Source organism: Brachyistius frenatus, unplaced genomic scaffold (genome assembly GCF_029030835.1).
Source record: "Brachyistius frenatus isolate BFR_SWC_R1_liver_20210118 unplaced genomic scaffold, ASM2903083v1 Contig_59, whole genome shotgun sequence".
In the NCBI taxonomy this organism is placed as follows: Eukaryota; Metazoa; Chordata; class Actinopteri; family Embiotocidae; genus Brachyistius; species Brachyistius frenatus.
In genome coordinates, this window is record NW_027210658.1 from 2,174,552 (window position 1) to 2,189,198 (window position 14,647).

The window sequence follows — 14,647 nt, forward strand, 5'->3', positions numbered from 1 at the left end:
AGGTCGCTGACTCGGACATCTGTTTTCTGTGACTCCATGAACAGACAGCGTTGATTTAAACTGTCAGTGACTTTAAATATCTCACTGTAACTGCAGCTGATGTTTTGAGGCATGAATACAAACACAGCGGGTTATTTTAACCTACAAACAGGAGAAAAAAAAAACAACACAAAAATACTTCCTGTTAGGATTTTCAAACCTAAACAAAAACTCTGAAGCTTTTACATTGAAGAATACGATCAGCTGACTTTCCTGTTTTAGTTGGGTTACGTTCGTGATTTAGCCAATCAGAAGCCTTGTGAGAGGCGACGTCTTTACGTAAGCGTCATTACGTTTCCTGGTTACTTGGCGCGCGGGAGGTTTGGTTGGTTGGTTGTTTGTTAGAAACCAAACAGCGGCGGGGCAGGTAAGTTCTACCAGCTACTCCGAACAGAACCGTTCGGTACCAGAACACTTAGGGGTGATACTCCTCGTACCGAACCCGTCCCCCGGCTCTCCTCAGCGGAGTGGCTGTCAGCTGTTCGCGTGGAACCAGCTGGAGCTCCGCGGCTGAAGAGGGTGGACGTGGTTAATGCTAAGCTAACTACTTCAGTAAACGACAGTAAAAATGAAACGGAACATGAGTTATAAAGGTTGTGAAGATAACAGGAAGGCTTCTTCTTCGGTCTAGTCATTAACATGTGTTTATAAAATACTTTACTCACTTATCTTAAACCAGTTAGCTTCCGATTCGGTACTCAAGGTCGTTGTCCGTTTATCTCTTAATGTTGTTAAAGAGTTTCAGACACTTGAGATGACTCCTGAACTCTGTCTGAAACACATTTTCTATTTTAGGAAACCTTTATTGTAATTGTAAAAATATATTTTTAAAAAGGCAATGTCACAGTTTTTTCCCCTCTGGGCCACATTAGAACCGGTAAAGGTGAAAAAAAAAAAAAAAAAATCGGTAAAATTATCTTTTGTCCGTTTTCACAAACAATAAAGTTTTCACAAATGTTTTTTTTTATTTTTTTAGAATCTTTAGTCTCTGTGATAATTAAAATCAGGTTTGACCTGTGTGAGTTGTGTAGTTTTGGACCTGGACCGGGTCTAATGTCTAAAGGTGAAAGAAAAAGCAGTGAAATGTCCCTTTTTGAATTAAAAAAAAAAAAAATAGAATAAAGGTTTCCTAAAATAGAAAATGTGTTTCAGACAGAGTTCAGGCTTCATCTGAAGGAGTGCTTTTCCCTTAAGTACCGAATCGGACTCAGTCTCAGACTCCCCTCAGATCGGACATGCAGTCATCACCCATAATAGGCCCCTGAGGACATGACGTCAATGACCTGTCCCAGCGTTGATAACCTCCCCTCTCTGATGTGCAGGTGTTCAGACAGACCATGGCGATGAGAAACGAGGCCCGAGTGGAGGAGGAGGAGGAGGAGAACTTCGGGCCGCAGCCTCTGTGCAGGCTGGAGGTGTGAATCAGTCTTCATACAAACACTGAGTTACAACCAACCACAGACTGAATCACTGAATGGAGACGCCTCTAAACAGACTGGAGATGCGTCACTGAGATACATTTTTATTTTTATTAGGAACAGAACTGAAAACATTATCTAGTAAAACAATGTTTCCATATTAACAAGAAAGAAAAGGGGAAAAAAATAAAGTAAAATAACTTTAATGTACACTGTCTGAATAAGACATAATGCATAAAATAAACATTAAAACATTAAATGTGAACAGAGGAGCAGCTAAAAGAATAGATAGATCTGGGGTAGATCTGCATTCCTTCAAAATACGACTTTTACCTTCGTCCACACAGAAACTGATTCCTTTCTTCCAGCTCCCTGTTGTTCAGAGATGAACCCAGCAGCTCTAACTGAGATGTCCCGGTCTGGTTTGTGTGTTTGTGTCTCCCGGTGGGTTTCTGCTCATCTCTGGTTGTGATGTCATCCTGTGCAGCAAAGTGGGATCAGTGCCAGTGACATCAAGAAGCTGGAGGAAGCAGGGTTTCACACCATCGAAGCGGTGGCCTACACTCCCAAAAAGGAGCTGCTCAACATCAAAGGCATCAGTGAGGCCAAAGCTGACAAAGTGCTGGTAAGAAGCAGTCGTTGTTACTCACTGTCCCACCGTCTGACCGGACTGAGGACGTTTGATAGGTTTTATTTTAGGCACACATTTCTTGATGAAATATTAATACCAACATGGAATAATTCTGATTTTACACACAAGTTTGTGAATATCTGTCCTTTCTTCATCGTGAAATCATTTTCTGAACAAATCTGACCAACAGATGAAGAATCCTGCTTCATGATTGGCTGCTTGGTTTGAGGATGATGTTAGAAAGCCTCTGTGTAATTTGTCACCGTCACACTTGCTGCACCATAATGTTCTACCAAACTCACTACGACACAGGCACACCGATACATAAGCAGGTATTCACACTTAAAAGGTTTCCTCTGAGCCCATGACTAGCTGTCAGTGAACATGTCCTGTAGAGAGATGGTTTTTTTTCGATTTTAGTATTTCTTCTCTCAACTTGAAGAGGACCTGATGGTTTCCTGTACTTTCTGTCATGTATATAATGTTCTGATGTTGGATAAAACCGACCAGACTGTTACAAACCACCCAAAATATGTTGACGGTACTGGGGCTCTTATTCCTCCCGACCCAACCAGTTGGTTTGTCTGCCTCTATGAGCTCCTCTTTAACTGGTGTCTCTGTCATAACATTACTGCATTTTATCTGAACTGTGGTTTTTATTTCTGTAATTTTCCCTCCTTCTCAGACTGAAGCTGCCAAACTGGTTCCGATGGGCTTCACCACAGCGACCGAGTTCCACCAGAGGAGAGCGGAGATCATCCAGATCTCTACAGGCTCTAAGGAGCTGGACAAACTGCTGCAGGGTCGGTCTCAGAGATCTAGTTCATCCTCCAGACATTTATAATTCCATATATATAAATATAGAATTTATACACCAGAGCTGATGCTGCTGCCTCAAACATCTCTGTTCCCTCTGACGGCAGGCGGCATCGAGACGGGCTCCATCACAGAGATGTTTGGAGAGTTCCGGACGGGGAAGACCCAGCTGTGCCACACCCTCGCTGTCACCTGTCAGGTAGAGTCTGATGATGTCATAATCTGATCCTGTGGTCACCTGTCAGGTAGAGTCTGATGATGTCATAGTCTGATCCTGTGGTCACCTGTCAGGTAGAGTCTGATGATGTAATAGTGATCCTGGAGGACCAGCGGCTCACAGCAAAGAGAACTCTAGACACACTTTAATCATCCAGTTTATTAGTGGATATAAAAGTCTGTATAATATGTGATCTTTAGTGACTTCCTGTCCTTGTGTCCACAGCTGCCCATCGACCAGGGAGGAGGAGAAGGTAAAGCCATGTACATCGACACAGAGGGAACCTTTAGACCGGAGAGACTCCTCGCCGTGGCTGAGAGGTGACTTTAACTCAGGACGTTTGTTTTCAGCATGAGGAGCTCCAGCAGATATCAGTCAGTCAATTAAAGGAGGATATATATATTATATCTATATATATACATATATATATATATATATATATATATATCTACAGTGGTGGATGAAAGTGTCTCCTGAACACTGATGACGTTCTACCTCTGTTCTACCTGTTTTCTACCCGTGTGTTCTACCTCTGTGTTCTACCTCCTGCAGGTACGGGCTGGTGGGCAGCGATGTTCTGGACAACGTAGCTTACGCCCGCGCCTTCAACACAGACCACCAGACTCAGCTGCTGTACCAGGCCTCCGCCATGATGGCCGAGTCCAGGTCAGTCACTGACACACACACACACAAACAAAGTCTGTCTGTCTGTTTGGAGTCAGATACGTGGACGGCTGCTGTGTTACTGTCAGCAAACTGGAGCTTCAGTCATCAGGATTATGAGGACGGTCAGGAAACTGCTGGTTCTCAGTGACTGATGTAGTCTGGACAGAGGACATGTCTTTACATGTGTCTGTGTGTGTCTCTATCCAGACAGACTCTCAGGTTCCTGATCAATCTTATCCAGACTCAAAGTGGCTTTTTAACAGCTACTTAACCTGCAGATATTTTTACTTATTTAACCTCTTTGTCTTTAATCTACTTGAATTATTTAAGCTCAACTCTAATACGGGAAAATTCTACTGCAGATGATTTCTTTGGACTGATGTTCCAATAAAAGGAAAAAATGCATAAACAATAATTGAGGAGACAAAACAAAAGTATTATCAAAGATGATATAATAATAATAATCCTAATCCTAATACTACTTTAAAAGTGAACTTGTCCTTTTCCACTGTGACATCAGTGTGTTTGTGGTGTTACGTGTGAAGGTCTTCACAAACCTACATTCTGATCTCTGATCCAGTACTGTACTCCGCAGCTGACGTTCCCTCTCTGTCTGTCCGTGTCCCCCCGCCCTCCGTGTGTGTCAGGTACGCCCTGCTGATCGTGGACAGCGCCACAGCTCTGTACAGAACCGACTACTCCGGCAGAGGCGAGCTGTCGGCCCGGCAGGGCCACCTGGGCCGGTTCCTCCGCATGCTCCTGCGGTTGGCGGACGAGGTGGGTGGCGCAGCGTCATGGAGCCTGCCTGAGGGATGAACCCAATCTACACGCGGGTGACGTGTCTCTAACGTTGTGTCTGACCTCTGTTGTTCCTCACCCCCGACAGTTTGGCGTTGCCGTGGTGATATCCAACCAGGTGGTAGCACAGGTGGACGGGGCGGCCATGTTTTCTGCAGATCCCAAGAAACCCATCGGGGGCAACATCCTGGCTCACGCCTCCACCACGCGGTGTGTTTTCATTCAGCAGCTTCACACCGGAGACCGAGGCGCTTAACTATATGAACTATGTACAACTCTTTGTTGGTGTGAGCTCAGTTTCCATGGACTAAGAACTGGAAAACAATCAGTAGACTCTGATGTAATGTATGCAATGTTTACTACTCCAGGAAGTAGTCTGACCCTTAGCAACCACCTAGCAACAGAGAGGATTTCTAGTCTCCAACTGAATAAATACAGAACATGGAAACACTAAACTGCTCAGCTAGCTCAGTCTGGTTGGAACAAAGATATCCATAGACCAAAAGAGACCTGATTTCACCAAATGTGTCACATTTAATAGACCTGTAACAACTACATTATATTACATATATGAAATTCTATTCTAATTACATATTCCCGTTGAGGAGGAGGAGTGATATTTCTAGTAATGAGCAGGGTGTAATGTCATGATGATTTGTTCCAGATGTTCTGTTGAGCAATCAGATCTCTGGGGCGGAGCTACTGATTGTATGATCCCGGGTTACAGCGGGATGTCATCACCACTTTTCCACCCGTCTCTGTGTTTGCAGTCTGTACCTGAGGAAGGGCCGAGGAGAGACCAGGATCTGTAAGATCTACGACTCCCCCTGCCTGCCTGAGGCTGAGGCCATGTTCGCCATCAACGCTGACGGGGTGGGAGACGCCAAGGACTGAGGTGCGTGTGCATGTGCATGCGCGCGTGCGTATGGTGCAGCAGGTGTGATGACACATCGAAGCACTCTGAACTGAACTCAAGAAGAGAGAAACTAACATCAACATGTCGTCATGACAACGTTCATGATGGAGACTCCGACTTCCTTCATGATGACGTGATGCAGAAAGTTACGATGTCACGACATGAACTGACATTATCTTCTGATTGTTCCACGTGAATCTGAGAGTTCAAAGTGCTCCTCGATCTTCACCTGCTGGTTCCTCAGCAGAACCATTTAGTGAAATATATTTTCAGTTCCACATGTTTTTGTTGTGTTTTTTTGGGCCGTGTGAGGCGAAACACGGACTTCGGTGTCACGTCCTCTTTTTGTTTGTCTAGAAGCTTCTGTAAATACGCTTCAACTAAATTAAATTTGTCTTACGATTAAAACGACTTCTTGTTTGTTCCATCAGGACGAACAGACACAAGACAGACAGAAGGGAAGCAAAAGAGTTTATTAAATGTTGTGTCACTCAGTGTGTTAATCTTCATTGCTGTGGGATCATCTTCATCACCGTCACCTCACAGCAGACTGCAAAACCAGCTCCAACCAGAATAAATAACAGGTGCAGCGACATGAGACCGACTACTAACTACTCAAACAATCACGTAGAAAAATATTCAGGGAAGAGTTCATGCTCTTCATCATCATCTGGCTCCTCCACACCGTCAAAGGTCAAAGAAACAAGCTTCATCTCACACATAGCAGCTGAGACACAACTTTGAATCCTTTCATTTGAACCTGCCTGATCGGACGGGACCAGCAGGTCTTGGTTATGGACCCGGAGATCTCTGAAGCACTCGTAGGCTCCCTTCATGTTCCTGAGCATCACTTCTCCTCCCGTTTCCTCAGACTCGTCCAGATAATATGATAAACTGCTCAGTGGGTCTGTGATGACGGAACAGTTCCTGGATCAGCGGTCTCCAGGAGCAGCGGGACCAGGTACTGGACTCACCTGTCAGAACCTATACACCTGCAGCTCTGACTGACCAGAGGAAAACCAGGTAGTCCTCCTCACCGTGACCCTCAGGAGCCAGTTTGTGATAAATGAATCAATAAATGAACGTGAACTACAGAGGTGGTCCAGCAGGTGGCGCTGCTGGGATCACTTCTCGTCAGTTAAACGGGTAAAAAACATGAAAGATATTAGGGACGTCAATAAATAAGTCCTGTTAAAAGTTTACAGAAAATAAATAAACTCCATATTTCACAGTGACAGTATGACCAACACCCACCAAGGAAGGGAAAGGAAATCTGACCAATCAGGGCCTCGGCTGATGAGCTACGCCCACCCGGTGCTGGTGGAAACGATCCACTCAGATCTTTCTGTCCGTTAAGACTCGCAGCTGAGCCTCCAGGTCACATGACTCTTCATCCTGATGAGGAATATGATGAAGAGGGGACATCAGTCTAATACTACGTCTTCTCAGCTCCATCACACAGGTACATCCACCTGCTGTTCTCGCCAAGTTCCCAGAGTTCATAGTGCCACTCGGACACAGGTGGTGATTCTTACCTGGGTGGTGTTTCTGGGCATCTTCAGGGCCAGCTCGGTCCAGTTGGTGGCCTCGGAGCTGTTCCCCAGCTCCTGGTGACACTACAACAGACAGCAGAGAGGATCAGACTCCACACCTGTCATGTGACAGGATGATCACCCTGAGTGGGCGTGGCCTACCTTCGCGATGTAGAGTCTCACGGTCCTGGAGAAACCCGGACTGATCTCCTCGGCCTGCAACAAGACGCCAAACGGACTTATTACATCCAGATGTGCAGCCACACACCTGCTCAGAGGACCGACACACAACAACACAACTCATCGCAAGGCATTGTGGGTAACGGAGCGCCCTTACAGGTGTGTTTGAAGACAGACACCCTCCCTGCGTTCCCAATCACATACTACTGCAGCAAACCTTACAAAGTACGTACTGTTACATGTAGTATGTGTACAAATGGGACGTGCTACTTGCGCTTTGACCTCTTCATATCCGTTGTGATCAGTAGCGCAACATTTGAAGTAAAAAGAAAAAGGATGTAGTTTGGAACGAGTACGCTTCCTTTTAATGATTTTTCTTCTTCTGCTTCTGGATGTGACGTATTTTGTGGAATACGACCAGATGTAGTAGAACATCCTGGTACTTTACTCCTACATTTAACATACTTAGTAGTGGGACATACTAAATCTGTTTCTGGCACACTAACTAGTATGTTAGTACAGATACCGGAACACGGGTACTGTTGTGAGACGCTGATTGTACAAGTGTTCCAGTGGGACCTGTCCAGGTGACTCCTCCTACCTTGAGGAAGTTCTCCAGGGCATCTTGGAGCGTGGAGGAGGGGGGGGTGTGGTAGAGGGCAGCCGCTGCCTTTTGCTCCAACCAGTCCAGAGAGGCTACCTGCAGACACACACACACACCTCTGACACACCTGCTGAGAGTCACATGATCAGACCTGCCTGTGAAGACTCCACCCCTCATCTCACCTCGTAGCACCACCTGCCGAGCAGGTAGAAGCACACGGGGTCGTCGTCTCGGAGGGCGATCGCTCGGTCCAGGTGCTCCTGGGGGAAAAAAACACATTCAGCCGCTTATAAAAATACGTTTTAATACACAGAAAGTTGACATACACCTCTGTGTGCGTGTGCGTGTGTGTTACCTTCAGTACGTGGCTGCTCTTCAGTTTAGCGTGCATGCTCTCATGTTTGGAGTCCAGTCCAGTGAGAACAGCAAACCTGCAGCCACAAACAGAACCAGTGACCCATGTGGACATCATGATGGAGGACAAGGTTCAGGTGGACAACGTGCAGGTGAGTGTTTACCATTTGTGACAGTCTGCGTTGAGGCCTCCCTTCTTCAGGGCAAGCTCCGCCTCCTCTTGACCTGAAACACCAGCTCACAGGTGTCCATGATCTGATCCATATTGTGAGGATTTTATGAACTTCTTTGTCTTTATTCTGATTCATTATCTTTAAAACTCTATCTGTATGTGTGTCTCTGTGTCTCTCTCTCTGTCTGTCTGTGTGTGTGTGTGTTACCTCGTTCTGCGTAGGTCTTCCTCTCCTGTTTGTCCTCCGTGGATTTGTAAATGTCGCTGTAGGCCCGAGCCAGTCGCCATAGAAACTCCCTGCTGTCGCCATACTGCAGACGTAGTCAGGAAACAGTGTTCAGAAAGGAGACGGTGCGTAAAGTGTTCATGCTCATGTGAGTGTAGTCAGATTAATTTAACTGTCATTGACCTGTCTGCTTTAACCTCTGCTGAGCATGATGGAGTCAGAATGTGTCGTCTGGAGAACAAACTGTTTTGTTGCTATAGAAACCATCAAGAGTTCTCTGGTTCTCTCCACACCAAAGTGTTCATGACTTCTAACTGAAGCAGCTTTTAAAGTAGAACATTAATGTAAAGATAAACTGGTGTCCATCAGAACTGCTGTCGTTGCTTCTATGGGATGAACCAACCATCAACCAGCAGTGATGTCATCGTTGGTTTGTGAACGTTATGAAGCCTCCAGTTCAGATTCTGTCCGTCACCATCTTGTTAGTTCGGAGCGGATGGGAGCAGGAAGTGACCATATTTGGATGAGCTGGGGGAGGAGCCAGCGGTGGATCTGACCGATCTGATTGGAAACCTGACGATACTATGTCCCGCCCACCGACAGCTTTAACCTGACTGCACCACAGGCCTGTCAATCAAACAGACACGCCCCCAAAAATAGGTATTTTTGAATCTTCTTTTCTAATGAATGAGGGATTATTTTCAGATGGACCTCCAGAAAACTAATAAGAAGGAGTGACTTCAGCTAACAACACCGAGATAACTGATGGACACATTTTATTGACTTTGAATTTGATGAGAGAAGTTGAATGGGAGTCTATGGAGCTGGAGGCTTTTTGGAGCTGACCTCTAGTGGCACTCTCTGGTATTGCAGCTGAAGACACTTCTGCATCTGAACCATTTTTCAGACCTGAAGCTGCGAACACTTTTATATCCAGTCTGTAGGATGTACATACACGTGTTCACTGACACCTACAGTTGAACCTTATTTGTGTGGTTTTATTGAAACATCTCAGTCTGGGAAGTCTCTTTTCTCTGAATTACTGAAAATTACTTATTAAAATTACTTTATCTACTAATGATCAACAAAAAGTTCCCAAATCCCTGAGACATCAGTTTGTCCTCTGCTGACCGAAGACGTGAGAGAGGAATCAGCAGCGACGTCATGAACTCATTTTGAATCCCCGAGAATCAATCAACCATCTGGAATCTGGAATATTTGACTTTGTTATGATATTTTGATCAGGCACTGGTGCATGTGTTTGAAGACGTGCGTGCGTTCTCTCACCTCTGCTCGGTTGTCCAGCAGCAGTTTGAAGCCTTCGGTCTTCAGCTTGGCGTCTCCTGTGTGGAGGATGTCGCTCTGAGCCAGCAGGAGAGCCAGCTCCCCACTGGGAACCTCCGTCACCAGCTGCATCATCATCATCTCCTCCTCCTCCTCCTCCTCCTGCTGCTCCTCCTCCTCCTCCTGAGAGTCCTCCTGGCGGAGGGTGAGGACGGTGGCACAGCTCCTGTCCTCCTCCTCCTCCTCCTCCTCAGACTCCTGCTCCGGCTCCCTCTCTCCCTCCTCTCTGTCTGTGTCGCGGTCGGTGTAGTCAGACTCAGCGTACGCCGTGGAGTACCTGACACACACACACACACACACACACACACACACACACACACACACACGAGAAAGATCAAATGTTGAAATTGAATTGAGTTTTGTGACGTCTGCCTGCAGCCTGTCAGAGTGAAGCTCACCTGAGACAGGTTGTTCTGGAGGAGTGGACCGAACTACCTGCTGACAGGAAGAAGTCTCACCGAGTCTCACCTGTTCTGCACTGATTGAAGCTTGTAAAACTAAATATGAATTTAAAGGTCCCATTAATTCTGTCATTTTAATTTGTTTTATCATTTAAAATATTCTGCTAAAAATGATTGAATTAAAAATCCAAAGCAAAGTCTGTGCAGACAGTTGGAGGTTTCAGAGGTGAACTGATGTAACTGAACGGGCTGCGTATGTTTGGTAGACAGACGTCTCTATGAAACTAATCAAGTGTCTGATTCTCTGTTTCAGTTGAACAATCACAACCTGAACGAGAAAAAGTTTGAACTGTTGGTGCAAGAGGTGAGTAAAAAAAATACAAGAACAAATCTGGTGGTTATTTATATTTGGTGAAACAACCCTTTAAATTTCTTTATTAACAAACTCTGTTATATTACAAATAGTTAATAGTTTAGCAGCTGTTCTTCAGGCATTATTACTATGAACACACTTCTTTTTGAGTTTAACTATTTATTTCTAGAAGGATGAAATAGCGGTCGTCGTGGTAACGGTCCATAGCTCTTCATAACACTACAAGGAACTGTTTAGTGAGTTTCAACACAGTGATGATAATCAGCTGTACACAGCTCTGTTTAACCCACTGTGATTGGATCACATATTAGGACCAATAAGAGCATGTAGCTCATTAGAGCGCCAATTAAAAAGCTCCCAGTGTTGGAACTGAGCCGGATTGGAGCACCTGTTCACCTGCGCAGGTGTCAGCCACACAAACCACAGAGACACTGACACAAACAAACAAACAAACCAAATCTTTAGACTTCTAGAAGCAGCCATGGATGAACTGACGACAGAGCCAAGCAGAACGGTCCCTGAATATTAACATGACGTAAAATAGCCAGAATAATATAGAAGACGTGACATCAGGAACACAACAGGTGCAACAGGTGAGTGGACAGCACTCACCCTCCCTCACTGGTCTCCTCATACGTGCTGGTCACGCCCTGGCTGGCGGTGAAGTAGATGGAGCTGGAACCGGTGGAGTCGGTGCGCTCTCTGTGGACGAAGTGACGCCGCCGCCGAACACGCTGACTGTCCTCCATGCCCTTCCTGAAAGAGGAGGAGGAGGAGGAGGAAGGTCACTATAACAACATGAGAGGAGGAGGAAGGTCACTATGACAACGCGAGAGGATGAGGAAGGCCACCGTGACATGACAGGATGAGGAAGGTCACTGACAACATGAGAGGATGAGGAAGGTCACTGTGACAACATGAGAGGATGAGGAAGGTCATTGTGACAACATGAGAAGAGGAGGAAGGTCACCGTGACAACATGAGAGGAGGAGGAAGGTCACTGCAACAACATGAGGAGAACGAGTCTGCTCCACTGGGAGGTTTCAGACTTCTATTGTAACCAGTAAAGTAAAGACTCAGTTTAAAGTACAACTCTTATTATTTGTTATTATTTCATGCTGCTGCAGTACATCAGACTCTGTGCTGCTCACTTCACATCCTGGACGATCTGCAGCGCGATGTCCTGCAGGCCGCCCCTCAGCTCGGCCACCTCGGACCGCAGCGAGGACACGCAGGTCAGAACCTGGTCCAGTTGGTTCCGGAGCTCCAGCTGCTGCTCCGGGGACAGTCCCTCCACCGCCGCCTCCACTGCTGCCAGGGCCTGCTGCTGGGCCTCCCTCTCTGCAGGGGGGCACAGGAGGTACAAAACGTGAGTTTGAATTTGTCTGCAGTTATCATATATTATTATTATTGTTATTATTTTCCGTTCTCCTGCTGATCCAGACTGTGTTGGTGAAGGTTCAAACTGTAGCTTGACACATCTGCCTCCCTTCAGTATGCACAAATCTGTGAAAATAGTCCCAGCCTGGATGTCCGCCCACCCCTCCACTGGCAGCTTTGTGATGTGGATAACTCCGCCCCCAGGTTGAAATTATTGGTTCCTGAGGTTTGTGATGCATGAACCCCAGGTTGTCTGAATCTGTGTTTGAGACTCACTGCAGTGGAAATGTTCAGCCATGGTGTTGTTTATTTTTATAGTTATAGTTATAGTTAAATATTCGTTTCATGTAGCACATGAAATACTACTGATGGACACATTAACAAGGCTAAAAACTTAAATCAAGATGGCTTGTGTTACTTTAAAATCTCAAAAATATTTTTCTGTTGACATCAAGAATACAAACAAAACATCAGGAAAGATTAACTGGGCCCACGTGCAAAAAAATACGTCAACATTTTGTTAAGTTGCCATTTGGACCACACGTGCGCGCCCACGCACACACACCTGACCCACCCTCAGCGTCCAGCGTCTCCGGCAGCAGCGAGGCTCCATCCGCCCCGTCACACAGGCGGGCTGGTGGCCAGGCCTCCAGCACCAGACTCTGGGTTCTCCTCCTGCTGACCTCCCGGTAGATCATGAGGGCTATCAGACCGAGTCCGGCTGTGGCTCCGACAGCCAGCCCGATCAAACTGTTCCTACCGAGGTGTGTGTTCATGTCTGCTCCGCAGGTGTAGCACTGGTTCCGGTTGGTTCCTTCACATGACACCGGCGGGCGCTGTGTTCAGGTGTTCCGCTTCAGAACTGCGACATGACCTGACGTAGATTAAATTATCTCCGTAGCAGAACCAGTTGGAGCCCGTCCAGCTAACCCGTTAGCCCGCTGTCACCGCTTCAGTTGCTAATAACTGATGGCTTGTAAAAATCTCTCCTCAGACGACACATTTCCGGTTCGTACCTCGGCTTCAGGTTTCAGAACCACATTCAGTGTTTACATCATATTAAAATGGGAGGATGTCAGTCTGCAGCTAAAATGCTGTTAAATGACGTAACGTGCGGAGGCTACACCTCATCGGCACCACTCATCAACGAGGCCAGCGCGTGGGTTACATCACTTCCGATTCCTGGCTGCAGACCTCCGCAGATAACAGGAAGTCACGTGATCTTATGAGCGGAAACTGGTCTTCGTGGCGTTGACTAAACATTCTGCACTGCGCATGTGCGAAATGCAAGAAATTCCATTGTTTTTCCTACTTAACTTTTAACCCTTTGTAACCAACGTTTTATAAATTAACTGTAACTAAATACAGTTTGATTTATTTTGTAATTCAATCACATAACTGACGTAAATAAACTAGTCTCCCTCCGACACTGCTTGTGCTCTATATCTGCAAAGTATTGTGAACGAGAACCTGTGTTTTGATCTCATGCTCAAACGTCTATAAAGTAAGAATAGCATCATTTTCACCCAGAAAGTAAAGTTTAAAAAAAAAAAGACATGAATATCTAAATTACAAGATAGTCATTGATATTAGACATCATTTAATTAAACTTTTCATTTTGAGATAAGAATTGTTAAGTGTGTGGGATATTAAGTCAGGATTATTATTCAGAAATGTGTTTTTAAGTCTTAAATCTTTCCTTTTCTGACTGCACAGCAAACTATACACAGCATGTGTTCCCCTCCTTCTGGTGATGTATTCTATTTTCTGTTCTTTTAATCATGAGACATTTAAATGAGGTGAGGAAACCTGTGGGACTTGCTGGGATAACTACATCTCCCATGATGCTTGGGAGTGTCTGGGAATTCATGCTCAGCCACATTTCCTTTGTTAAACTGACCTACATACATGCAAAGAAAGAGACAAAGGATGAGAAAAAAAATCCCTGCAGCTCAGAGTGAGTCCAACTGTCTGTGATGAAGAGCTCTGAAACACTTCAACTGGTAGATCTGTCTGATCAGGTAAACTCAGGGTGATCTGCTCAGTAACATTCATTCTCTTTAGTTTCAGATTCATAGTGATAAATACGCTGAAATCCACATGATCTTGGAAAGAGAGAAGACATAACATTTGGAAAAGAATGGCACCATTAAAATTATATTTACTCTCCCCCACTTTAATTGTAAACATCAGGTAAAAAAAAGCTGAAATTCATTTATCTTTTACCTCTCAACAAAAAGCATGTTACCCATGAATATCGACCCAACAGGTTCTCCACCTCTGGTTCTGGTTCTGGTTCTCTCGGAGGTTACTTTCTGCTAAAAGGAAGTTTTTCCTTCCAGCTGTCGCTCATGTGTTCTTATAATGTTCCCTGAGGTGACTTCTGTTGTGACTTGGCACTATGTAAATAAAATAAATGAATAAATATGAAGTAATGTGTTCAGTTTTTGCACCACTTTTTAACAGTCCTATAATAATAATGTGTATCCTGGCTCCGCCCACCTGGTACCCACAGCTTCAGTCTGGAAACCCTGTTCACATTAAGGTTCACTCAGCCACTCTGACATCGGACAGACCAAT

General features: G+C 45.4%; 2 protein-coding genes across 5 annotated transcripts; one reads left to right on the forward strand and one right to left on the reverse strand.

Annotated features, from left to right (window-relative positions):
• Positions 1-325: 325 nt before the first annotated feature.
• Positions 326-5,909, forward strand: rad51 (RAD51 recombinase). The gene is made up of 10 exons (XM_069705886.1): positions 326-406; positions 1,362-1,454; positions 1,945-2,082; positions 2,774-2,891; positions 3,012-3,103; positions 3,347-3,441; positions 3,674-3,787; positions 4,435-4,564; positions 4,674-4,795; positions 5,356-5,909. The coding sequence occupies exons 2-10, from the start codon at positions 1,377-1,379 to the stop codon at positions 5,477-5,479; spliced, it is 1,011 nt and encodes a 336-aa protein (XP_069561987.1). The 5' UTR covers positions 326-406; positions 1,362-1,376; the 3' UTR covers positions 5,480-5,909.
• On the reverse strand, positions 1,542-13,244 carry rmdn3 (regulator of microtubule dynamics 3). 4 transcript variants are annotated; one of them, XM_069705874.1, is made up of 12 exons: positions 12,633-13,243; positions 11,839-12,028; positions 11,300-11,443; positions 9,857-10,190; positions 8,552-8,654; positions 8,336-8,396; positions 8,173-8,248; positions 8,000-8,077; positions 7,815-7,913; positions 7,196-7,249; positions 7,037-7,117; positions 5,956-6,896 (listed from the first exon to the last, which is right to left on the reverse strand). In XM_069705874.1, the coding sequence occupies exons 1-12, from the start codon at positions 12,841-12,843 to the stop codon at positions 6,837-6,839; spliced, it is 1,491 nt and encodes a 496-aa protein (XP_069561975.1). In that variant the 5' UTR covers positions 12,844-13,243; the 3' UTR covers positions 5,956-6,836. The 4 variants fall into 4 exon arrangements, with proteins under 4 accessions (XP_069561978.1, XP_069561979.1, XP_069561975.1 ...); XM_069705875.1 differs by having other exon boundaries at positions 12,642-13,242; XM_069705877.1 differs by lacking the exons at positions 5,956-6,896; positions 7,037-7,117; positions 7,196-7,249 and adding an exon at positions 1,542-1,936 and having other exon boundaries at positions 12,633-13,244.
• Between the last annotated feature and the right edge of the window lie 1,403 nt (positions 13,245-14,647).

Excerpts from the sequence above, each read along its gene's own strand:
- rmdn3 (XM_069705874.1), bottom strand. The coding sequence starts at position 12,843 with ATGAACACACACCTCGGTAGGAACAGTTTGATCGGGCTGGCTGTCGGA. Across the intron at positions 8,655-9,856 it reads TGCTGGACAACCGAGCAGAG|TATGGCGACAGCAGGGAGTT; the intron begins GTGAGAGAACGC and ends CTACGTCTGCAG. Across the intron at positions 8,078-8,172 it reads AGAGCAGCCACGTACTGAAG|GAGCACCTGGACCGAGCGAT; the intron begins GTAACACACACG and ends TTTTTCCCCCAG.
- rad51 (XM_069705886.1), top strand. The coding sequence starts at position 1,377 with ATGGCGATGAGAAACGAGGCCCGAGTGGAGGAGGAGGAGGAGGAGAAC. Across the intron at positions 3,788-4,434 it reads GCCATGATGGCCGAGTCCAG|GTACGCCCTGCTGATCGTGG; the intron begins GTCAGTCACTGA and ends CGTGTGTGTCAG. Across the intron at positions 4,565-4,673 it reads TCCTGCGGTTGGCGGACGAG|TTTGGCGTTGCCGTGGTGAT; the intron begins GTGGGTGGCGCA and ends CACCCCCGACAG.